The sequence below is a fragment of the Anolis sagrei genome, chromosome 3, assembly GCF_037176765.1.
Source record: "Anolis sagrei isolate rAnoSag1 chromosome 3, rAnoSag1.mat, whole genome shotgun sequence".
NCBI classification, from domain to species: domain Eukaryota; kingdom Metazoa; phylum Chordata; class Lepidosauria; order Squamata; family Dactyloidae; genus Anolis; species Anolis sagrei.
Genome location: NC_090023.1, coordinates 72,075,435 through 72,102,376, shown reverse-complemented (window position 1 = coordinate 72,102,376; position 26,942 = coordinate 72,075,435). Strand labels below are relative to the sequence as shown.

Sequence of the window (26,942 nt, the reverse complement as noted above, 5' to 3'; positions counted from 1 at the left end):
GTCTCGTCTTAAATTGCTCCTACTTTTGTTTTCAGACATTAAATGGATACTGTGGTTGTATGTCATTGTCACAAATTTTAAAAAAATAACACCACCGCCCCAAAAAAACACACACATCTATGTGTATATAGATATATATAGATATATAGACAGACAAACCAAAATGCTAAGCACTTTAAAAAAAAAACCTAGGGTTCCAACTTAGTATTTTCTCTAATGACTGTTTTTTTGCTATAGGATTAGAACTAGCACTAAAGTGAATGATGCTGCGATGGGAGACAGGGAATGACAATGAAGTGTAGGGGGGAAAAAGAACAATATATGCCATGACTTTTTTCCTACATCTCTTGGTCTGATTTCCTGTTTCCAAATGCAGTAAGCAGACACTGTCCCCAAACCAGCGTTAAAGCAAAATTCAATTACTCCTCTGGTTGCTTTTGTATGAGGAATATGGTGCAAAAGGGGAGATTTGTCCTTCACTTCCTCGGCAGAATGTCTTGGGCTGAATTTTTACAGAGGAATATTTCATCATGTGAACTTTCACCTGCCATTTGCAGTGAGACATTTCAGAAATAGGTCTCTTGTGTACAGGCTGTTTTGAATGTGTGTATGAAAGACAGAAATATACCTCAGTGGGCTTAAAGAAACCATATGCATGTGGATGGAAGTACAATAAAGAAATTAACTCCATTATATGTAGATAGATAGCATGTTTCTCTGTCTATGCCAGAGAATGCAGAGGCATTTTGGTAGTACTACCTGTCACAGGTAAAGTGGTAGCTACTGCTAGCAGAACCCAACTGATGTATTTTGGATAAATCCCTATCAACATGAAACCTTAATAATTATGCAGCTCCCGTTCTATTCCGTTAGTAAAATACTGCCAGGAACTAATGCCATGTTGTGAAACATTTTGCATTTTGCAATATTTATCATACCTCAACATGAATATTTATTTAGCATGGATACCAACATGAATAATAGTTACTAATTTTGTTGTATGCATTGAAGTCATTTCTGATGCATGGTGACCCTAAGTTGGACCCTAAGATGGTGAGATTTGTTGGGAGTGGGTGCTATTGCCTTCTTCTGAGGCTGACAGGTCACCTTGTGGGTTTCCATAACTATACTGGAATTTGAGCTCTGGCCTTCCTAATCCAACAATCAAGCCACTGAACAACACTGGCCCTCTACTGTTACTTTCTAATGTTCCCTTGTGAATTTAATTTGCTCCCAAGGCTAAGAAAGAAGGGTAAACCACTAAAATATTTGTTTTAAATCAGGGGTGAGAATCATATGCACATTCAGATGTGGCTTTTGTACCTCAAGACTGATAAGCCATAACCATCATAGTCATAGTTCAGGGATGCTGAGAGATTTGGTTCAACAATACCTGGGGAGCCATATAATCGCTACCCTTCTTGAAAACATTACCCTGTACAGTATGTCAATGGCTTTGGATCCAGGACCTCCTGTGGACACCCAATCCACAGGTGTTCAAATCCCATTATATATAATGACATAGTGAATGGCAAAACAGCAAAATCAGGCTTAGTTTTTTAGAATTATAAAAATATTTTCAAGTCATGGATGTCTGAATCCATGGAGGCAAAATATATGATTCCGGAAATTTAAAATCCCAATAGTGGGTCTATACAACTGAGCTTTCAAACCCATGGCCAATCCATATTGCTCATTGACACAGCAGTTACAGTTTTTCTCAGAAGACCAATATGGATTAAAACTTGGACCAATCTTTATAGAAATCCCTCTCTACCATTAAACTGTCCCTTTCAGCCTAAACTGCCTCAGTTTCCTATAGGAAAAATTAAGACTAAATTTCTGCCTGCCTGCCCCCAAATGCAATAAATAATAGTAGTAATCATATATCATTTATAATGTAAAATTAAATAGGCTATTTGAACTATCAGGCAAAACTAAGAATCATATAGCCAGCTACTTGTCCTTTTATTGGTAAGTCTGCTGTTAATGCTTTAGTATCCCAAAGAAAATCATTAGCTGTTTCATATTACTGAGATAGTGAGTATTAATGTGCTGATAAATCAGTATTTTGTAGTTTCCATAAATATTTATGCTCTCTTTTTCTTTAACGGCAGCTAATGTGCTGGAAGGAGACTCAATGGAGCAGGACGTGGAGAGCCCTGTTACAATTCATCCACCAAAGTTGCCAAAACAAGCCAGAGAAGATCTGCCAAAGCATTTAAACAAAGAATGTACCAAGAGAAGAATCCAGAGATACGTTAGGAAGGATGGAAAGTGCAACGTTCACCATGGAAATGTAAGAGAGACTTATCGTTACCTGACTGATATCTTCACTACCTTGGTTGACCTCAAGTGGAGATTCAACCTTTTAATATTTGTCATGGTTTATACTGTGACTTGGCTGTTCTTTGGATTCATCTGGTGGTTAATTGCATACATCCGAGGAGATATGGAGCACATAGGAGATAAGAAATGGACCCCTTGTGTCAGTAACCTCAATGGGTTTGTCTCAGCCTTTTTATTCTCCATAGAGACAGAAACCACCATTGGATATGGCTATCGGGTCATCACAGACAAATGTCCTGAAGGAATTATCCTGCTTTTAGTTCAGTCTGTTCTAGGATCTATAGTTAATGCCTTCATGGTTGGCTGTATGTTTGTAAAAATTTCTCAACCCAAGAAGAGGGCTGAAACCTTGGTGTTTTCTACCAATGCTGTCATTTCCATGCGAGATGGGAAGCTATGTCTGATGTTCCGTGTTGGGGATCTTAGGAATTCGCACATTGTGGAAGCATCAATACGAGCCAAGTTGATCAAGTCTAAACAGACAAAAGAGGGAGAATTTATACCACTCAATCAGACAGATATCAATGTGGGTTATTATACAGGGGACGATCGCCTGTTTTTGGTTTCACCACTGATCATCAGCCATGAAATAAACCAACAGAGTCCTTTCTGGGAGATTTCCAAAGCCCAATTGCCCAAAGAAGAATTAGAAATAGTTGTAATCCTAGAAGGAATGGTGGAAGCAACAGGTAACATTTATTTTCCGCATGTTTACTGTAATTTGAAACTTCTCCTAAAACGTTAAAGGAAGATGTTGCATTGTATAAGAGGTAAAAGGTAACCTGCATAAATATGCAAGGAGCTATGCTATCAGTGTTTGTCACAATGTGTATCCTCAGATCTCAGGGTTAATCTTGTTCCTATAGCAAGTGTGTGATAATAAAAAAAGAATGAAAAAGTAGTCATAGAGTAAAAAAAAAATGAGTCAGATGTTCTGAACCCCTGATTCAAGTCAGTAAAAACATGTCAGAATAATGTATTGTTTGTGCATTTATAAATATGTGAACCTGATCCTGCACTAACTTTCAAATATACTCAGTTTATCACAAGGAAGACCAAAAATTGGAAAGGTATGTTGAATTATGGGGTTATTCTCACATAAAATTGATGTCAAAGTAAAAGGACATATTGTTTGCCAGAAATGAATGATTATATTGGTTTTGTCTTGATGTTGCTTTTTTATTTTTGCCTATTTTTGCACCCTCCTTCCAGGAAAAACTACAGGCACTCTGCACAGTTGCAGTTTGATATATTGCCCAAAAGGGATACATCCTAGGAGAGATTTAGGATAGCAAATTAGAGGTATTTGTACTCTGACACTTATGTGTCATCACGTCAATTTTGCCTTGAAGAAAACCCAGTCATACATATTCTTGGCATTTGTTTAGAAGAGGTTCACCATTTCCTCCCTCTGAGTTTGAGACACTTACTGAAGGCCACCCAATGGTTATTCATGACTGAGTAGGAATTCAAACCCTGGTATATAAGAATCCTAGTGCAGTGCTCAAATCGTGAGACCATACTGACTGGTATCATGATTTGAGTATTGGATTAGGATTCTGAGAGACCAGGATTTATTGATATTTAGTTAAAGTTCATTCTGCCAACCATTCAAACTATATGTTATTATTTTAACTATATGTTGTCAGAGAAATCAGATACATTTTACAGCATCACACTTTCTAAAATTGTCATGTTTATCTAAGTATTGGGGTTTTCTCCCCACAGTCAATGAGATTTCTGAACAATTGACTTTGGATTCACTCTACAGCATATTAAAAGTTCAGTTTGATTGACATTATATCCTACTCATTATATCAATGGGAGCAAGAAGTAAAAAAAAAGTGACCAAATGAATTCAGGAGTATATCAATCTAGACTATACAGATAGAATTTGTTCTTCCAAACCAAAAAAAAATGTAAACATGCACTACAGACTGTTCCTTCCAAACAAAAACCTTAATCAGCTTTGGGTCTATAGAAGTGTATTTCATCAACAATTCATAAAGCCAGCACATAGGACAACAATGGAAAAAAACAGGTGCACTCAGGAATAGGAGAGGCAGCTACAAAAACCTGTTAAAATATCAATGCAAGGTGCTGACGGCCAATAAAAATTGTATTTCAGAGGGATGTATTGCTTTGAGAATACTGCCAAGAAATAAAAACTGTAAAATATGATTGCCAACCTACATGCAGCTCAGAGATTGTGATGATTACAGTGAACTATAATTATGACTTTGAGAGAACAGGGCAAATAAAACTAGTTCACAGCACCGAGCAACAAGAAGTTTATAAGAAGATGTCATGTAAATCCCACATATTTAAAAGTGAAAAGATTAAGAGCCCAACCCCAATAATAAAGTTTCATATGAAGTGGGGTGTTAACAATTTTGTGTTGTTGTGTTCTTTGTTATTGTCCCTTGGTACTACAGTAGAGTCTCACTTATCCAGTGTTCACTCATCCAATGTTCTGTATTATACAACGCAGTCTGCCTCCCGCCCAGATCCACAGCTGTTTCAATACATTGCAATGTTTTGGTGTTAAATTCATAAATACAGTAATTACTACATAATGTTACCATGTATTAAACTTCCTTTTTTGTCGATTTGTTGTAAAACATTGTTTTTTGGTGCCTAATTTGCAAAACCATAACGTAATTTGACGTTTCATCAGCTTTTCCTTAATCCCTCCTTATTATCCAACATTTTCGCTTATCCAACGTTCTGTCGGCCCATTTATGTTGGATAAGCGAGACTCTACTGTACTTTGCAATAGTCCTCTTTTGTAAAGAATTAATGGAAAAATCAAATCAACTCCATTTATATTCCAGATAGAAATCCAATAGAGAGGACAAGACCAGTTCTAGCCTCACTGCTTAATTCAGTATGGACTGAAGTGTGGAGTAATCCTTTTTTTTCCTATGGCTTCCAAAAGCCACTAACTAACATGGCCACTGATGCAGCAATACAGAATTGTTAACAATGGAACTGGAAATTGATTTCTGAGTTGGCCACTCAGAAAACAAGACTGTGCTCCAGATTTGCCTCAGAGCCCGTGAGAGTATTCACATGCTTTATTCCTGACCCACAACTCTCCAGCCATCTGATGCAGTGATGGGAATGACATGGCCACAGTTCATCCTCTTTTCCCTGTGCTCCCAAATGTAAAGAAAAGCCGATAGCAGCACTAGCCAGCACAGGCAGCAGAGTGGCTCATATTCAAGCCAGTTTGCTAACCACACACTGCCTAAATTACAGGGCCGCTCTGGAGTTTTAGCAATACTCCAAACGCTCCTCAACTTTGATTAACTAGGAACTAAACTAGTTCAGTCTGGTTCACACTTCATTAAGGACCAAAAGTCACAGGATGTTGTGTGAACATTCATGAGTGATTTCTGGTCCCCTTTGGGTTTTAGGGCTAGTGTAGACAGGTCCTTGGTAGCATCTGGATGGAACCAGGAATTTCATGTTGCTTTGCTCTCCTTGTTGGAGGGAGATGGAAAAGTGGTATCCATCTACCCCTTGGTTCAAGCAGGCAGGTCCATCCCACCAGTCCAAGTTAGACCCTAAGTTCCCCACTGCTTGGAGCACAAACCATTGGTGATGTCTGAACTGGTGTATCGGAAGAGTTTGGCATGATACTGACTCCCCCAAAAATAGAGAGTCCATAATGCCAAAATGTTTGTTTACTGATAAAATATTCAAGCTTTAAAAAGCTAAAAATCTGAAATTAACTACTGTATATAGATATATTCATTTCCTTGTTGTTAATCATCTACATCTGCTTGCAGTTTCATTTATGTTTTTGACAGCTCAAAAGCAATGTTTGCAGAAGGGTTTATGGTTACATAAAAATCATGCTTACCAGCTGTGGAAAATGTGCTTGAAAAGAAGTAAACTGTGCACACAAAATGCTATTTAAATACCCAATGAGGTTATCGGATAAATTACCACCATGCAAAGCGGATTGACTTTTAGATTTAACCCCGTTAACTGGCTGATGATTGTCCCTCTGACTCCCTACAAATAAATGGATATATTTATTTATCAACATCAGAGCTGTCTGTACTCAGAGCTTTATAAAGCCATGACATTCTGTGTCAAGGTAGCTGAAATTCTCCTTATATAGATTATGTAAATTTGGCACAGTTTCAGATTTGCATAGTTTGCTTTGCTTTTGTCATTCAAAGTAAATATAGAGCACTGAAACATTCCCAACCGGCTACTTAACTCTCCATTCATTCAGAAGATTTACCATTGGGCTGAATTCACTGTTTGTTCTACTCAAAAAAAGGCCAGTAAGAGTAAATTAGGCATATTACCATATTTAGTCAAGTCTAAAACGCACCTTTGTTGGCAGCATTATATTGCTAAAATTGAGATGCACATCAGATTTCATGGGCAAGAGGTCCCAGAGAAGGGAGAGGCAGCAGTGGCAGTAAAGGCTGGTGGGAAGTTGATGGTGGCTATAGAAAGACTGCTGAGAAGACCTGATGGAGGGGCACAGATGCCCACCATCCTTTTCACAGCCACTACTGGCTTCCCACTAGGCCTGACAAAGTGGCATGGCTTTCCACCAGCCTTCTGATGGCTACCACCAGCTTCTCACCAGGTCTGACGATGGGACAGTGGCCACTATTGCCTCACATTACATTTGACAGGAAATTCCTTTTTTTGTAATGCACACCTTAAATATAGAGGTGAACATTACATTCGATGGTGCATTATACTCAAGTATATAAGTTAGTCATAACTAACTTTATTTACATATTTCAGTACGAGTAATGTAGGTAGGAGTCACTGTCCAGAATTTTTTGGAGTTTATCGTGTTAGCAGTAAGATCAAGGCTTTTTAAAAAAAACACACAAGGCTATCAGTATGCTACATTTGATGCTAGTAACAAATCTGTTGCTCTCACACCCACCACATTCCTACTAATGAATACCAATCTCCACCAACAGTTTCATTCAGAAAATTTTGGTCGGTCTCTGTTATGACACATAGCATGTTGATGGTGATCTTAGACATCTGCCAAAGATGGAGGAGAAAGTGATGGAGGCATGAACAAGAAAAATCCAGAAACAGCAAAAGAAAAGAATAAAAAATATATGGTGGCAGCAGTGATTTGAGGATGCTTCAGGCCAATTAGTGATTGAAAACCTGGCATTTATACCAATGTCCTCTGAGAAACTTAGCTTGGGCAAATATGCAAATATGAAGAATTATGTAAGAGCATCCCAAACAAGAAAACAAGAAAAGAGATGATGGCCAAAGGTAAAGGGTAACAGTTTCCCTTTGACATTAAATTTAGTCGTGCCCGACTTTGGGGTTGGTGCTCATCTCCATTTCCAAAGTCATGTGGCCAGCATGACTGCATGGAGCACCGTTACCTTCCAGCTGGAGCGGAATCTATTGATCTACTCACATTTGCATGTTTTCGAACTGCTAGATTGGCAGAAGCTGGGGCTAACAGCGGAGCTACCCCCGCTCTCCCAATTCGAACTGCCAATCTTTTGTTCAGCAAGTTGAGCAGTTCAGTAGTTTAACCCGCTTCAAAACCGGGGGCTAACAAGATACCAAAATAGAAAATCCAGAGAGGACCTGCAATTCCTTCCACATAAGTACAAGGAAGTAGCAGGCATACTCAAAAGATTGCTATGTTTATCAGAAAATAATCTCAGTACTTGACATCAAGGATGAAATTGCAGTAAAGTGCAATTTCATTCAATAAATGTTTGAAGATAATAAAAATTCATTCTGTCTGAAGTCCATACTGGACTAGAAATATAAGACATCAAAGTTTAAAATGAAATGTTGTTGTATTTAATTGACAAGGTTCCTGGATTTAATGTCTTCATAGGAATATCAAAGTTAATAAAAGAGGATGGTTTAGAAGTTATAGGGAAAAATTAATGAAATCTACTGAATTCAGATTATATCTTATATTTGGCTAAAACTGTTTTTACTGTATTATTAAAAATGGAAAATGCCAACATTTGCTGTGACATCAGAATGATAAGCAAAATAATCTGTTTTAGAGAAAACACGGCAGCATTTACAAGGAATGTGAAGGAGGGCTGAAAACACGGAGACAGATTTGGAATTAGGGAAGCATATTTACACACACACATGATGAGTTCATTTTATAAATAGTTGTCAAAAATCAGACACAACATGAAAAGAAAGACAACTGAGACACTTAAGAGAGAGCAGTGAATTCTGAATGTGGAAGAAACTTGTTTCTAAACTTTAAGTTAGTAACTTTTTTAATTAATTTATATAACATATTTGAATATATCTTCATACATATTAATGGCTTTAGTATCTATTTATACCCTGTGGAATCTATTTGTTTTGAAGTGGAAACAACCACATGCTGGACCAGAAAAATAAGTAAATTCAACCAACAAAAAGCTTTTAAGGGAAATTTCTATCTTCTTTATTTAGAGTAGACAGTATTTTGTTGCTGAAGTAATATAATTTCATTAGTTTCTAAAAATATATTAAGCTTGAGATTCCCTTACAGAATAATTTCATATGTTTCCCATATTTCCTGTGCTTTTTTTCCCTGTGTCAGGAGCAAATTGAGAATACTGCAAGTTGCTTCTGGTGTGAAAGAATTTGTCATCTGCAAGGACGTTGCCCAGGGGATGCCTGGGTGTTTTTACCATCCTGTGGGAGGCTTCTTTCATGTCCCTGTATGAAAAGCTGGAGTTGACAGATGGGAGCTCACCCCACTCCCTGGATTTGAATCGCTGAGCTTTTGGTCAGCAGTTCTGCCAGCACAAGGGTTTAACCCATTACATCACCAGAGGCTCCTATTTGTCCTGTGATGAAAAGTATTAACAGACTCAACTAGAAAAGCATTGGGCCCAATCACACTGCACAATTATAGCGCTACATTCCACTTTAACTGCCATAGAAACATCCTATCATTTTATGGTGTTTTATCCTTTTATTGTGTTCATGTAATATAGAACTTGCCAAACATTGCATGTTGATTTCATACTTTTTAGACATACATCAATTTGTGATGCAGTTTTATTAGCAAATTGGAGGTTAAACCAGCCCAATAAGAGATACATACATAAATAGTAATAACAAAATGCATGGGTTACAACATATCTCATAAAAACTTTTCAAATGTATGGTATATTGCTTATTGGGAGTCAGTTGTCTTTGTGGCACAAGTAGAGTATGATCGTCACACAACTGTGTCTGCTTACATTCACGTAACACATCTACACACTGCTGACAACACACAGAGTTTGGAAAGCTCTATTGTAAAATTACATTTTACTAGCATCAATGTATCCGTAAAATGCTTTTTTTCCTTGGCTGCCAAGGGGAGTCCAAAAATAATTACCAATTTTACAAATTCTTACCTCCATGATAATATGCTACATAAATCCAGGGAAGGATATGAATGCTAATGTGGTACAGTTGCTTAAGTGTTACACCTCATCAGATAAGCTAAATTGCCCCTTGTATGATGGTCCTACTCTACTTGTGCCACAGAGCCAGCTGGCTCCCTTTCCATGATGTCAAACTACTTACAATGGGGCACTGTGACACAAGCAGAGTAGGACCAACATATGCCATCCCATAGCCAACAACTGGGGAAGCCAGGCAGTGGATGCTTCACCTCGTGGGATATGGCAAGGGGAAAGCTCCCTGGAGAACTATTGTGTAGCTGCTTTTTGTGAACACAAAAAGCCCTGCTGCGCCGAGCTGACGCGACCTCGGCGTCCCTGCTGCCGCGCGGCCGCGCCTGGTCTTCCAGAGGAGGCGGGCCGCGATCCTCCATCTGTCGCAGCCGGGGCCTAATGCGTGGTCCGGCCTGCTCCGCGGCCCGTCTGCAGTGAGGCGCCCGCAGCTGCTACTCCGACCTTCGAGACCCCCGTCCTCCATCGCACCGGCCCTCTGCTGGTTCAGTTCGGCCTTCATCGGCTCCGGCTTGAGTCGGCCCTGTTTTGATTGAACTGTGTTGTCATCATCAGGCTGTGTGACTGTGTTGATCGAGTCTGTGTTGTACTATCTGGCTGACTATTTGTGCTGACCAAGTTTGTGTTGACCGAGCTATATTATTTCCATCTGGCTGACTGACTATTTGTGCCGACCGAGTTTGTGTTGATCGAGTTGTATTATTTCCATCTGGTTGGCTGACTGCATTCTCCAACCTCATGTTACTGGCAAGTTTGCCTTAGGAAGAGTACCTACAGCAGCCCTGTGCCGACCGACTATTGAGACTCCTATATTCTTGTGTTGATTACTAAAACTCTCGGCCGAGTATTGTCATCCTGTGAGGGGGGGAGGGGTGGTGTGCCCGCCATCAGGCGCGAGCCGCCCACCATCGCGGCCGTTAACTTAGAGCCCACCACCTCCGGAAGACTGAGTCGGCCACCTGTGACCAAATTACTGCCACCTTGCATCTCGCTGATCCAATCCTGGACAAACTGTGCTGTTCGTTGTTAACCCATCTGTTGTGCTGATCCTTTTGACTTTGTAATCCATTTTTCGAGTGTGCTAATCATCTCTGATTGTATTGACCACTATCATAAACTGTGCTGATCATCTTAATTGTGCTGACCTCTTCTGATGGTGCTAACTAACCCTGATTGTATGACCACCTTCTCAACTGTGCTGTCTAAGTTCAGTTGGGTATGCGGAGCATTCCATTAATTGCGTGATCTTAGCACTTTATGCCATTAGCACTTTAAATTACTTTTTCTGTGGCACTTTAACCAACTCTAGCACTTTAACTGATTCGATACATCTAGCGTTGAATTAGGCCTCCATGACACACTTTATTTAAACACTTCGGGGTTAATTGTCAAGCCACCGCATTTTAATTGTTATTCTATCGTGTGTGTTGACATAAGTCTCCATCTGTACTCCAAGAGCCTTAACCAACCCTTGACTGTGCTTAACAACTGTTACTCATGTCATTATCCACTCCTTGGCACCTGTTAATTTGGTTGCTAATTGTATATGTGGGTCAGAGGGAATGGAGTAGCTCAGGGGGACCCGAATATAATATAATAGGAACGGGAAACGCTTGGAAGGCAAAGCCATGGCAAACTGGAACTGTAATATGTCAAACAATCTACAATGATCCTTGGGTTGTTATTATAGGTGTTGAATGCGTCATGGAGGAGGGAGAGGCTTCCGTTAACCGAGGAGCCCCCATAGAAGTCGTGGTGGGGAAGGGGAGATACGGGAAAGGGAGACCTTTAATTCGGCCTAGGGAACGTGGAACAACATTAGTAATTCCAAATCGGTCTCCTGATACGGTAAGTAGGTGTAACCAGGTTGGCGGTCCCTCAGGATTGAAAGTGGTGCTGTTGAACGCCAGATCTGTCAATGGCAAAACAACTTTCATCCAAGATTTAATCCTGGATGAACGGGCAGATCTGGCGTGCATCACAGAGACCTGGCTGGACGAAGCAGGAAGTGTAAATTTGACCCAGCTTTGTCCACCCGGGTTCTCTGTGCAGCACCAACCGAGATCCGGAGGGCGGGGAGGCGGGGTTGCAGTAGTCTACAGAGATTCCATTCTTCTGACCAGGACCCCCATCCCGCAGTCAACAAATTTTGAATGCGTCCACCTGAGGGTGGGTGACCGGGACAGATTAGGGATTCTGCTAGTGTACTGTCCACCTCGCTGCACTACAGTCTCCCTACCTGAGCTAGCGGGGGTGGTCTCGGACCTGGCATTGGAGTCCCAACGGCTGCTTGTGCTGGGGGACTTCAATGTCCACGCCGAGGCTGCCCTAACGGGAGCGGCTCAGGACTTCATGTCTACCATGGCGACCATGGGGCTGTCCCAACAAGTATCTGGCCCCACCCACAGTGCTGGACATACATTGGACTTGGTTTTCTGTCAGGGATGGGAGGAAGGTGGTGGTGTTGAGGAGTTATCCATCTCTCCGTTGCCATGGACCGACCACCACCTGGTCAGCTTTAGACTTACTACACCCCCTAACCTCCGCAGAGGTGGAGGACCTATTAAATTGGTCCGCCCCAGGAGGCTTATGGATCCGGAGGGATTCCTGATGGCTCTTGGGGAATTTCCCGCCACCTCGGTTGGTGATCCTGTTGATGCCCTGGTCGCTCTCTGGAATGGGGAGATGACTAGGGCAATAGACACGATCGCTCCAGAACGTCCCCTCTCAAGTAGCCGAACTAAACCAGCCCCTTGGTTTACTGAGGAGCTGGCGGCGTTGAAGCGAAAGAAGAGGGAACTAGAGGGCGTGTGGCGTTCGGATCCGAGCGAGCCAAATCGAACACGGTTTGTGTCCTTTTTAAGGTCATACGCCGCGGCAATAAGAGCCGCAAAGAAAACTTTCTTTGCAGCCACTATTGCGTCTGCAAAGAACCGTCCGGCCGAACTGTTCCGAGTTGTCAGAGGCCTGTTAAAACCCACCACTCAGGATGGGTGCCCTCATGACTCGGCAGCTCGCTGTGAAGCCTTTGCTCAGTTCTTTGCAGACAAAGTCGCTTTGATCCACTCTGGACTGGACACCATATTAACGGCAGTCTCTGAGGATGTAACACGAGCATCTGCTTGTCCAATTTTGATGGATTCATTTCAATTAGTTCAAACCGAGGATGTGGACAAGGTGCTTGGAGGAATGAGACCTACCACATGCATCCTAGACCCCTGCCCATCCTGGCTTCTAAAGGAGGCCAGAGGGGGATTGGCCGAGTGGGTTAAGGTGGTGGTTAATGCCTCCCTCCGGGAAGGCATATTTCCAGCCAACTTAAAGCAAGCTGTGATAAAACCGCTGTTGAAGAAACCATCACTGGACCCCACTCAATTGGTTAACTATCGGCCTGTTTCCAATCTCCCCTTTTTGGGCAAAGTCATGGAACGTGTGGTGGCCTCACAACTCCAGGCATTCTTGGTAGACACGGATTATCTGGATCCGGCACAGTCTGGCTTTAGGCCGGGGCATGGTACCGAGACAGCCTTCGTCGCCTTAGTGGATGATCTCCGTCGGGAGCTCGACAGGGGGAGTGTGTCCCTGTTGGTGCTACTCGACCTCTCAGCGGCCTTCGATACCGTCGACCACGGTATCCTTCTGGGACGCCTCGCGGGAATGGGTCTCGGAGGTACTGCTTTGCAGTGGCTCCGGTCATTCCTCGAGGGCCGGTCTCAGAAGGTGTTACTGGGGGACTCCTGTTCTACCCCACAACCTTTGTTTTGTGGGGTTCCTCAGGGTTCAATACTATCCCCCATGTTGTTTAACATCTACATGAAACCGCTGGGCGAGATCATCCGGAGTTTCGGGGTGCGGTGTCATCTGTACGCAGATGATGTCCAACTCTGTCACTCCTTCCCACCTGCTACTAAGGAGGCTGTCGAGGTCCTGAACCGGTGCTTGGCCGCTGTGACGGTCTGGATGGGGGCGAACAAATTGAAATTGAATCCAGACAAGACAGAGGTACTCCTGGTCAGTCGCAGGGCCGAACAGGGTATAGGGTTACAGCCTGTGTTAGACGGGGTCGCACTCCCCCTGAAGACACAGATTCGCAGTTTGGGTGTGATCCTGGACTCATCGTTGAGCCTGGATCCCCAGGTTTCGGCGGTGACCAGGGGAGCATTCGCACAGTTAAGACTCGTGTGCCAACTGCGACCGTACCTTGGGAAGTCTGACTTGGCCACGGTAGTCCACACTCTGGTTACATCCCGCCTTGACTACTGCAACGCTCTCTACGTGGGGTTGCCTTTGAAGACGGCCCGGAAGCTCCAACTAGTCCAACGGGCGGCAGCCATGGTATTAACAGGAGCAGGGTGCAGGGAGCATACAACTCCTCTGCTGTACCAGCTCCACTGGCTACCGATTAGCTACCGGGCCCAATTCAAAGTGCTGGCTTTGGCCTTTAAAGCCCTAAACGGTTCTGGCCCTACATATCTATCCGAACGTATCTCGGCCTATCAGCCCACCAGGACCCTAAGATCTTCGGGAGAGGCCCTTCTCTCCATCCCGCCTGCTTCACAGGTGCGGCTCGCGGGAACGAGAGACAGGGCCTTTTCTGTGGTAGCCCCGCGGCTTTGGAATGCCCTCCCTATAGAGATAAGATCAGCCACCTCGCTGATGGCATTTCGGAAAAAACTGAAAACATGGATGTTTGAGCAAGCATTCAGCTAATCCGATGCGATGAAGTTTTTGATCAAGGACTGGCAATCATAGACAACGAAATTGGATTATGATTTTAATTAAGAGATGCATTGGTCTGTATTGGTGGCCCAATACTGTGTATTGTATATGTATGTGTTTTATATTTTTAATCGGAATTATTGTTGTTTTTAAATGTTGTAAACCGCAATGAGTCGCCGTTTTAGGCTGAGATATTAGCGGTATACAAGTGTACTAAATAAAACCGGGCAATGTGGGGTGTGTGGTGATGGGTTCCCCACGCCCCACACTGGAACCTGACAGATTGGCCACAATGTGTAATGAATCTCATAGGTAATGTGATGAGGTCACAAGACTCAGATGACTCAGATTTCACATCCCCGTTTTAGAATGAAAACCTTAGAGGAAGGCAATGGCAAAACTTCTCAAAATAATTATTGCCAAGAAAGCTCTAGAATAGGTCACAATAAGTCAGAATTGATTTAAAGGCACATAGCCACAACAAATTTAATTAGTAAATTCCTATAGATACTAACATGTAAATTCCTATAGATACTAAAAATTCCTATAGATGCTAACATGTCCTTGACGCTTCTGCGCCATAGTCAAGCACTGGGTAACAAATATCTCTAAATAATACACATATTTGCAGTTGGTACCACCCGAAAGTGAAATGTCAAGCTCTGTCTTCCCAGCTTTTATAGAAGATAGGATTTTAAGCATATCATTATCTGGAAGCAGCAGAAACTTTTTTTATATCATTCATTGCAGATGAGAAAAAAATGCATGATCTTTGTCTGTCCACAAATTTACGCTTTTGTAGAACAACTGGCAATTAAGAGTGTGAAATACCGAAATTCTAATTTGATAGTCTTCAGGCACCATTTTTATATCTAGTGTCACTGTAACTAGGCAGGCAGACTGTAGAGTGACAATGAATTAAGCCCTAGATTTATTGCGGGCTATACCTTTATAGGGAAAAAAATCAGTCTTTCTAGGAGAGAATGCAAATATGTTAGAAACAGAATCCTTAAACATGTAATACTATTCCTTTTCCTCCTACATCACATCCACCTTAATCATCTTACACCCACATAACTGGCTCGACTTCAATGACACTGTCTCCTCTGCAAGCTTAAGAAACTGTTACATATTTCCATTATAACTGAAAATGAACAGTTTAAAACCAAGTTGTTAAATTCCACATACTTGGAACAGCGTGTAGGTGTTGCATGGATTGGAACATAAGGAATGAAGATATTCCTCTACTTACACGTATGGACAAAGATACACCCTTCGGAGGACCAGCATCACAGGCATCATTTTTGTTGTTTCCAGCTTTTGGTGACTCTGAGGTGAACCTATCACAAGGCTTTCTGGGGCTTATTCATTCAAGGTCAGCCAGTGGATTTCCAGAGCTGAGTTAGGAATCACATCCTGGTCTCCAGAGTCAAATTCCAATGCTCAGACCATGCCACCATACCATCATTATGACAACTACTAGAGCAGTGGTTCTCAACCCTCCTAATGCTGTGACCCCTTAGTACAGGTCCTCATATTGTGGTGACCCCCAACCATAAAGTTATTTTCGTTGCTACTTCATAACTCTAATTATGCTACTGTTATGAATTGTAGTGTAAATATCTGATATGCAGGATGTATTTTCAGTCACTGGACCAAATTTGGCACAAATACCCGATATGTCCAAAATTTGAATACTGGTGGGGTTGGGGGGTGATTGATTTTGTCATTTGGTAATGCTGGAGTTGCTGGGATTTATAGTTCACCTTAAATCAAAGAGTCTTCTGAACTCCATCAATGATGGAATTGAATCAAACATGGCACACTGAATTCCCATGACCAAGAGAAAATACTGGGAAGGTCTGGTGGACATTGACCTTGAGTTTTTGGAGTTGTAGTTCACCTACATCCAGAGAACACTGTGTACTCAAGCAATGATGGATCTGGATCAAACTTGGGACAAATACTCAATATGCCCAAATGTGAACACTGGTAGAGTTTGGAGAAAATAGACCTTGCTATTTAGGAGTTGTAGTTGTTGGGATTTATAGTTTACCCACAATGAAATAGCATTCTGAACCCCACCACTGATAGAATTGGACCAAACTTTCCACGCAGAACCCCCATGACCAACAGAAAATATTATGTTTTCTGATGGTCTTTGGCGACCCCTCTGACACTCCCTCGCGACCCCCAAAGGGGTCCCGACCCCCAGGTTGAGAAACACTGTACTAGAGGGTGCATTCCATGAACTGCATTTGCTCACAAAAATTTAGCACTGGTGCTGTTGCCTATATGATACATAATCTTATTTTAATGTATTGTCAAAGGCTTTCATGGCCAGAATCACTGTGTTGTTGTAGGTTTTTTTCGGGCTATATGGCCTCTAGACCTCTATATGGTCTAGAGGAATGCCTCTAGACCATGGCCATATAGTCTGAAAAAACCTACAACAACACAATCTTATTTTACTTTCCTTATTTTTGGGATGCATTTTTAATCTAATGTCAGCTGCTTTGAGGCAGCCAAACAAAGAGAGGCTAACAGGCGTTAAACAAATAACTAAACCACATATTTAAAAACACTTCAATAATGAAAAAAGGCTTTCAGATGTGGAAAGAAAGTTTGTGTACATGCAAGACAATCAAAGAAGAAACAACGCAATAATAAAAAACTATCCAGAAGGAAACAAGAAAGAAGATCTGAAATCTGAGATCTTGAAATGGTTGCAAAAGATCTTGCCAACACTAAGCTGGTCAGAACTGGATATCGAGAGAGTTCATCGCCTTCCGGCTGGAAGAAATAGAATAATTCCTAGGAACATAATAATTCGATTTCACAATTTTGTAAAGAAAGAAGATTTGATGAAAATATTAAAGAAGAACCCAGATCTGCTAAAGATGGGCGACTCAAAATTGGAAATATTTAATGACTACTGTCCTGAAACTAAAAACTGGAGATACTCAATGAAGCCCATTACGACGCAACTAATGAAAGCTGGAATTGTGTACACTTGGGGATACCCTATCTTTCTTAAATTTCAATGGAAAGGCAAGAGATATAGAATCGACACATTGGAACAAGGTTATCAACTACTGGAGGAGCTTGGCATAGTAAGAAGACAAGAGAGAGATCGAAAGGAAGAGAAGGTGAAGGATCCGGATGGAGGAGAATTGGAGGAATTAATCGGTGCTGTTGGAGGAATCGAGATGTAAGAAGAAATTATACACTGCAATCAAGTTTTTTATTGATTTAAAATGAGCACTTGGGGGGAGGGAGACTCTGGGCCACAGGATGACTTCGCCCCCCCTCCCCAATGATTGGGACGAGAAGTCCCGAAGATTGGAAGGGGAGGAAGGGGGGAATGAGGGAAGTGGGGGATTGGGGGGGAGGGCGGAATGGGGAGTAAGGGTAGGGGAGGGGAAGGGACAAGGGTTCACATTGTTTCAAGCCACAAAAAAGCTTTTAAAGGGAAATGGAAATGATGTCCCATAAATTAAGAATTTCAACGCTTAACACGAGAGGGTTGGGGACGGTAATTAAGAGAAGGCGGATCGAATCTCTACTGAAGAAGGACGCGGCGGACGCCATCTTCTTACAGGAAACGCATCAAAATAAGCGGGGCTCAAATGAGCTAAAGTCGAGCTGGATAAGGAACTATGAAACATCTTTCGGGTCATCAAAGTCAAGAGGAGTAGCAATAATAATAGCAAAGAAATGTAATTTTGTCATAAACAAGGTAGTGAAAGATGAAGAGGGAAGATATATAATAATATATGGGAAAATAGGGGAGGAAAAATATGTATTAGTAAATGTATACGCACCAAATGTAAAACAGCAAGAATTTTATGAAAAAGTGTTAGAACAAATAGAGAATTACCATCAACAAAATGTAATATTTGGAGGAGATTGTAATTGCTGTATGGATTTAAAGAAGGATAAAACTACGATATCATCAAAAGCTAGAAATATTGAAACAACGGAATTAAGTAGAGTAATGAATAAATGGCAATTAAAGGATGTGTGGAGATTGGTAAAAGGGAATGAAAGTAGATATACATATTATTCATCGGTACATAAGGTGTATACAAGAATTGATTACATTTTCGTCTCCAAAAATATGACAAGTAAAGTGCTAAATGCTGATATAGGTATGATTAAGATTTCGGATCATGCTTTGGTTTCAATTGAGATTGTGTTGAAATGTAATTATGACAAAATGAAAAGGTGGAGGTTAAATACAAGAATACTAAATCATAAAGAGATAGTAGATAAAGTGCAAGCAGAATGGCAAGAAATATGGGGCTTTAACGAAAAGGGGGTGACAAAAGGAGTTCTATGGGACAATATGAAAGCAGTGACCAGAGGGTTATGTATAAAAGAGACAATTAACCTAAAAAGAAAGCAAGAAGAAAGGAAAAGGAATTTAGAAAGAGAAATAGAAGAGATTGAAAAAGCATATGTAATAAAGAGAGATACACGAATTTATGCTAGGTTAAGAGCAAAAAAAGAGGAATTGGATAAAATGGAAATAGACGAAGTACAAGAAAATTTAATTTATTTAAGGAGGGAATATTTTGAGTTTAGTGATAGGAATTCAAAGATGTTAGCCAAATCAACACAGAAAAAGAAAATGGAAGGAACAATAAATATGATAAAAGATAAAACAGGTAAATTATGTAGAGCTATGAAAGAAAAACTGAAAGTATTTGAAGAATTTTATAAAGAACTATATCAGACCAAAGCAAGCCCCATAGAGGCAATTAGGAAATATGTGGAGGAAAACTGGGAGAGTAAGCTGGAGGAGAAAGATAAAGAGTTACTGGAACAACCTATCAAGAAAAAAGAAATAGAGGAAGTTATTAATAAATTAAAAGTAGGGAAAGCTCCAGGCTTGGATGGTCTAGGGACAGAATATTATAAAAGCTTTAGAGAAGTTCTAACCCCAAAATTATCAGAATTGTATAATGGAATAATGAAGGGAGATAAAATACCCGAATCATGGAGATCATTAATAATATTAATACCTAAACCGGACAAAGACTTAACAGACCCAGGGTCATATAGGCCCATATCATTAATTAATCAGGATGCAAAGATATTGTCCGCGATAATAGCCAATAGAATGAATAAATGTATGTATAAGTACATAAAAGAAGATCAGTGCGGATTTGTAAAAGGAAGACAAATGTCAAATTTGATAGGGAGAGTATTAAATAAAATTCATTGGGCTAAAGAGGGGAAGGAAAAAGCAGGGATACTATCATTAGATATTTTTAAAGTGTTCGATTGTGTGGAATGGGAGACATTAAGGGAAATATTGAATAAATTTGGAATGGGAAATAGAATAAAAGGAGTACTAAAACAATTTTACTCAAGGAACTCAGCAGTGGTAACTATAAATGATGGAGTGACAAACGAAATAAAAGTGACTAGAGGAACCAGGCAAGGGTGCCCTTTGTCTCCGATACTATTTGCTATGGTGATAGAACTGTTTGCTAATAACATAAGGAACGATAAAAATTTAGAAGGGTTAGGAAAAAAGGAGAAACAGAAGGTGAGCTTATTCGCTGACGATACATTGTTATTTATAGAAAATATAGTGGAGAAAATGGATAGAATAAAAGAACATTTGGAGATATTTGGGAAAGCAACGGGTTTACAAGTCAATTGGAACAAGTCAGAAATGATGCTACTTAATTATACAAGAGAAGAAGAAAAAGATTTTATAGAACAGAGAAAAATGGGAATAAGAATTAAGAATAAATTAAAATACTTGGGAGTAATAATAACTAAGGATTTAAAAGAGATAGAGGAAGTAAATGTAGTAACTTTAAGGAAAGAAGTTCAGAAAAAGCTAATAGAGTACGAAGGTATACGCTTATCCTGGTTTGGAAGAATAGCATTAGTAAAAATGAAAATACTTCCGAAAATAAATTTTATATTTAGGATGCTACCACTTCAAATCACAGAAGAAGAACTAACTAGATGGCAACAAATGATTAATAAGTACTGTAATGGAAGTAAAAGAAACAGACTAAACAAACAGTTATGGTATAGATCGCAAAAGGAGGGTGGACTAGCACTACCTAATATAAAAAAATATTATGAAGCAAGTAGATTAAGTTTGGTTATAGAAGGAATGGTTAAAAAAGAGGGGATAGATTGGCTTAGTAATGATTCAGGAAAAGTGGAAGATGAAACCTGGAATATATTTTTTAAACAGTTTACTAGAAAAGAAATGAGGGAAATTAGAAACCCAATGCTGAGTAACATACTGAAAGTATGGAATAAATATAAGGGGAGGTTAATAAAGGAGGGATCAATTATAACCCCAATAGTGATGGAAAAGAAATTCCCAAAAAAATTTTAAAAAGTAATGGATAAAAAGGTAAGGGAAATAAATCTAGATAGGATAGGGGATTGGATGAAGGGGGAAATGAAGAGGGAAATGATGTTGGAAGAGTTTAAAGAAATAAAATTGTCATGGTTTCATTGTATACAATTAGAACAATGGTTAATAAACTGGAAAAAAAACAATAGAAATGGAAGCCAACTCAATCAATTCGAACAAATAATACAGAAGGGAAGGGCTGTAGAAGAACATGAAAACTTGAGAGGTATAATTAGCAAAATTTATAAGATACTAATTGAAATGAAGGATGAAAAAATAAAAAAGTGTACCCTTAAGGAGATTTGGGAAGAGGATTTAGGGATAAAAATAAGTGAAATAGAGTGGCAGCAATTATGGGGACAAAGACATTTAAAAAAATTATCGATACGAGTTAAAGAAAATTATTATAAGTTAATATGGAAGTGGTACTTGACACCGGTAAGAATAGCATATATGGATAAAAATAACTCAATAAATTGTTGGAGAGGGTGTCAAGAACCAGGAACATATATACACATGTGGTGGCAATGTAAATATGTAAATAATTTTTGGGAGAAAGTATTTAGAGAAATAGAAACAATAATGAATATGAAAATAGATAAAAGTCCTAGTATAGCCTTACTATCATTATATAACAATAAGCAACTGAAAAAGGAGGATAAAGAAGCGATAACAAACTTACTAACTATAGCAAGACTTCTTATAGCAAGGAATTGGAAAAAAGAAATGAATATACAAATAGAGGAGTGGTATAAGGAAGCATGAAAAATAGCAATAAATGATAAATTGACATGTATATTAAAGGTTAAAAAAGGTACATGGAAACAAAGCGATTTTGATGCTGTATGGGGAAGATTTGTGGTAAATGGATTAAAAAATAAGGAAGGAAAATTACCGTCACAAGAAGAAATGAAATTTTGGACAGATGAAATGTAAGAATGGTGGCTTGAGACGGGTGGAGGGGAGCACTGTGGTGGAAAAAAGGGGAAAAAAGAGAAAAAGGGGGAGAAATTTATTTATTTATTTATTTAGTACGCTTGTATACCGCCAATATCTCAGCCTAACGGCGACTCATTGCGGAAATGTCAAAGCAAAACAACAAAACAACATGTTAAAGAGGCTGATGTAAAAAAAAATTTAAAAAAAATTTAAAAAAAGAAAAAAACACTTCAATAACTCATCCTTCCAGCAACAGTAGAAGAATATATGGCCCTCCAGATGTTGCTGGGACCCATCTCTCATCAGCTAAAAACAATATGGCCTGTGGCCAGGGATGTTGCTAGCTACATCCAATATCAGGAGAAATCCTGGTTCTTAACCTGGAATCCACGACATGCGAGTGTGGAGAAAAGCAAACCACTGACCACCTGCTGCAATGCAACCTGAGCCCTGCTACATGCACAATGGAGGACCTTCTTGCGGCAACACCAGAGGCACTCCAAGTGGCCAGATACTGGTCAAAGGACATTTAATCAACTACCGAGCACAATTCAAAGTGCTGGTTTTGACCTACAAAACCCTAAACGGTTCCGGCCCAGTGTATCTATCCGAACGGATCTCCCTATACGTCCCACCTCGGAATCTAAGATCCTCTGGGGAGGCCCTGCTCGCGACCCCGCCTCTTTCACAAGTGAGATTGGCGGGGACGGGGAGCAGGGCCTTCTCGGTGGTGGCCCCCCGCCTGTGGAACTCGCTCCCCGGGGAGATTAGATCGGCAACATCCCTTCTCTCATTTAGGAAGAGGTTGAAGACCTGGATGTGGGACCAGGCATTTGGACACTCAGGCAGTTAAAGAAAGACTTGATGATGAGCTGGAACTGGACAAGAGAATGGAATTATGGAACTCCGAACTCTGAGCTCAGGATTAGCCTACTACTGTGTTTATGGTGTTACTATGTATTGGTGATTTAATTTTAATTTGTAATTGCTTAATTGTTTTTATATATGTATGTATATGTGACAAGGCATCGAATTGTGCCTTTCTCTGTAAGCCGCCCTGAGTCCCCCTTAGGGGGTGAGAAGGGCGGGGTAAAAGTGACGGAAATAAATAAATAAATACCGAGCCTGCAAATTCTGTGCTTTGTCTGTTTGTTTGTTTTTGTTCTGTTAGAAATGTAATACAATTATCTGGTTGCCCCTGACATGATAAATAAAATAACCTGAGTACACACTTCCCTAGGAATGTTTAGATCCTCCATAGAAACTCTATGGTCTACGTTCACCAGAAGTTACCATAAAGTAACCCTAAAGGACCTAGAGATTCCTAGAGAGAACATATCAATCAAATCCATGGTTAATCAAAGCCACAAAAGTTAATCATGTAAATATGGAGGGCCAACTGAACATTTATTTGATCCTGCTACTTCTGCCAGCAATATGAACACTTTCTTATCTTGCTTCACAACCCCATATGATTTCCAAAACATGATCAAAGTAGTTTTCCACATGTCAAAAACAGATTTCACAGACATGAAGTTTGTCACCTTGCCAAATTTCCTGGTGGAAATACACCAGTGGATCCTGGCTTTAGAATTTCTAGAACTTGTTATTTCCAGTGCCACTCATTTGCTTCTCGGGTTAAGGGGAAACTAGAGTATTAATGCACAGTTGTCAAATGAAAATAATGATTTTCTCACCTTCAGAACTCCTGGCACAACAGACCAGAGAATTGTGCAATTTCATTGCTGTGTGTGTGTGTGTGTGTTAGTCCACTAGTTGCTCTATTCCCATCTAGACTCATGACAGATTGTTACCAAGGATGGAATTCACCTACAGTTGATAGTAAACATTAAGATTTATAAATCCTTCTAATGTATTTAGTCTAATTAATAACAATTAGCTGCAATAGATTAGACATGTTCCTCTTTGCAAGCAAGTCGCCCTCGGGCTGAGAGTGGCGGTTAACAAGTGCAAATAATAAATAAATAATAAATAATACATGGGAAAATGTATCCATCAATCTAAAATAATCTTTTACAAGCATAGTATTAAACCATTTTCACTGCTCTGCTCCCTTAATTTCAGCATATTCACTTCAGCATCTGATAATTTGTTGTTCAGTTTCACCATATGTTTATTACAGCCTGATCTATCCATCATTCCCCACTTATTCTCTTCTAATACTGTCTTAACTGTCCCAATGCGTCTCTGAAATCTACTAATTGTCTTCTCACTGATGACAGTTTAATGTCTTTCTCATCCCCTCAGACGACAAAGGTAATTTTCACATTATGACGATTTGGCTCATTCCATTAAGAGCCAAAAGAAACCAAATCATGTTTCAGGTAAAGTTCAGGGAATGTGAAATAATTATTTTGGTCAAGCCAAAAATGAAGATCCCTGTGTGTGTGTGTGTGTTTTATCTCTCATTGGCAACTGAGGGAGCCTGCACCCACTTGTTCAGTTTAGTTCAATTAAAATGAAATTCAATTATATGAAATTATATGTGACACATGCAGATCTACAGAAAAATCTCTGCTACTTAGACCTAAGCACTCTTTGTCATTCACTCTGTGATATTACAGAATATTCACAGTGATTTTAACCACTAAAACAGAATGACAATAATAGAATATTACCAGAAAATCCCAAAACAAAAGAAATTGGGATTATCCTCTGAAAGTAATTGTCACTTTCTCCCTATAATGTGCAAAACTGCCTTGTTACATCCTGTTTTTAATCAAAGAACAATCAATTAGGCACACCAATCAATTGATTAAATCTCGCAATCCTATTATTTTCACATAGCGATAAGATGTCAGGATAATGAAAGATAGACATAATCAGCCGTGTGTTGAATACTGTATATACTTGTGTATAAGCTGACCTCATGTTATAACTAGAGGGCAGGTCTGAGGGCCAAAATCATGGACTTTACTATGACTAAGGACCCTTCCATACAGCCCTATATCCCAAAATTTGTTGTTCATTCGTTCAGTCGTTTCTGACTCTTTGTGACCTCATGGACCAGCCCACACCAGAGCTCCCTGTTGGCCGTCACCACCCCCAGCTCTTTCACGGTCAATCCAGTCACTTCAAGGTCAGTCCAGTCCCAGAATATCAAGGTAGAAAATCCCACGATATCTGCTTTGAACTGGGTTATCTGAGTCCACACTGCCATATATTCCAGTTCAAAACAGATAATGTGGGATTTTATTCCACTGTGTGGAAGGGGCCTAAATCCAGAGTAAAAATTAAGGGCATGTAACAAACAAATCTTTTGCTCTCGTCTTAAAAATGCATAAATGGTACATATTGAGAGAATGCTAAAGAAAAGAAGAGGTTCTGTTTATTTGAGGGGGCAAAACTGTGTGGAGGAGGGCTTAATTTTCATTAGTGATCTTAAAATATCTACATCTATGCAAGTGCAGAGAGGGAGTGGAATATAAATAAGCAATAAGAATGCAGCCTGGGGAAAAAGGTGGAGAGGGGGAGAAAACCAAGGAAATCAACCTGTCTCTGTTGGGGACCCAGAGCAAAAGCAGTGGCAAGAGGCAGAGGCAAGAAGCCCCATTTGATGTGGCTTGGTGTAGAAGCAGCACTCTCACCCCTTTACTCCTCCCTTGCAAAAAAAAAAACCCGAGAAAGCCTTCCTTCTCTTCATTTTCAGCTCAAATCGCATTCAGAGACAGCATGGGGGAGGGCAAAGAGGGCAATGCACCCACCATTTTGGATGCTTGAGGTGGAGCAGAGTGATAGTGGCTGTTTTTAATAGGGTCTTACTGTATAAACGTTGTGCTCCATGCCATGTTGAGCAAGTTGGGATGGAGTGAAGCAGCAGTGGCTATTTTTAATTGAGGCTAACGAGAATTGCCGTGAGATGGTGAAGCCACACGAGGCTTAGACAGTAAGCCACCTCCACTGTGCTGTACCTCAAGTGCCCAAAATGGCAGAGAGCACAGAGCTCATTGAGTTAGCATTGTCACCATCTGTTTCCAGCACATATCCATGGATAAGTCAATCCAGGTTTTGCAGTTCATTTTTTGTCAAAAATGGTCTACTTATACATGAGTATATACAGTATGTATCAATACATCCCGGAGCCCCCGGTGGTGCAGTGGGTTAAACCCCTGTGCCAGCAGGACTGAAGACCAACAGGTTGCAGGTTCAAATCCGGGGAGAGCGTGGATGAGCTCCCTCTATCAGCTCCAGCTCCTCATGCAGGGACATGAGGGAAGCCTCCCACAATGATGGTAAAACATCAAAACATCAGGGCGTCCCTTGAGCAACGTCCATACAGACGGTCAATTCTCTCACACCAGAAGCGACTTGCAGTTTCACAAGTCACTCCTGACACGACACAAAAAAAAAACAACACATCCCAAATTAGCATTGCTTTGGCAATTATCATGAAAGCACTGAGAAAGGAATTATGTAAATGGTTGGATTGTTTTGTCACTAAAAACAATGCAGTCTAGAGCCGTGTTGCAAGGTGCCCCAATTCTACAGAAAACAAAAACAAAAAAGTCTCAAACGCATTCGACACAGCTGAATAAAATCCCATATTATCGGCTTTGAACTGGAATATATGGCAGTGTGGACTCAAGATAACCCAGTTCAAAGCAGATATTGTGGGATTTTTCTGCCTTGATATTCTGGGTTATATGTCTGTATAGAAGGGTCCTAAGAAAACACAAGAAACACTACCTAAAACAAACAGAGTAGTTTTCATGTACCCTTTGTTTTTAAAGTTTCATGCACCCGTTTGAAAGTTTTCCCCCATTCACCTTTTGTGGCAGACCTCTCACACTTTTAGAACTGTAGTTCAAATATTTTGTATAGTCTTGTCACTGGTACAGCCCCCCGTTGCACATAACACACCAGAAAATCTATTGAACTTTGCTGGTATTGTTTTGTTTTGCTGTAGCTAAAAAGCTATTTTTTTCTTGTATTTGTATTTCGGGAGGGATAAAAACCATAATATATGAGTAGTCAGTAGGTTGCTACCATTCAGAGAGACCCTGTATTCTCCTTGGGGTCAAGTAATTCAAGGAATGTAGATGAAACCAAGGTTCAATAACAATCCATGCATC

At 40.3% G+C, this 26,942-nt stretch overlaps 1 protein-coding gene across 2 annotated transcripts in view; it reads left to right on the top strand.

Annotated features, from left to right (window-relative positions):
• KCNJ6 (potassium inwardly rectifying channel subfamily J member 6) overlaps nucleotides 1–26,942 on the top strand; it is a 189,630-nt gene that overhangs the window by 144,827 nt on the left and 17,861 nt on the right. For both annotated transcript variants that reach the window (XM_060770338.2, XM_060770339.2), the window contains one exon: nucleotides 2,118–3,038. In XM_060770338.2, the coding sequence (XP_060626321.1) occupies nucleotides 2,141–3,038 (898 nt within the window). In that variant the 5' untranslated portion in view covers nucleotides 2,118–2,140. The remainder of the gene's footprint in view (nucleotides 1–2,117; nucleotides 3,039–26,942) is intronic.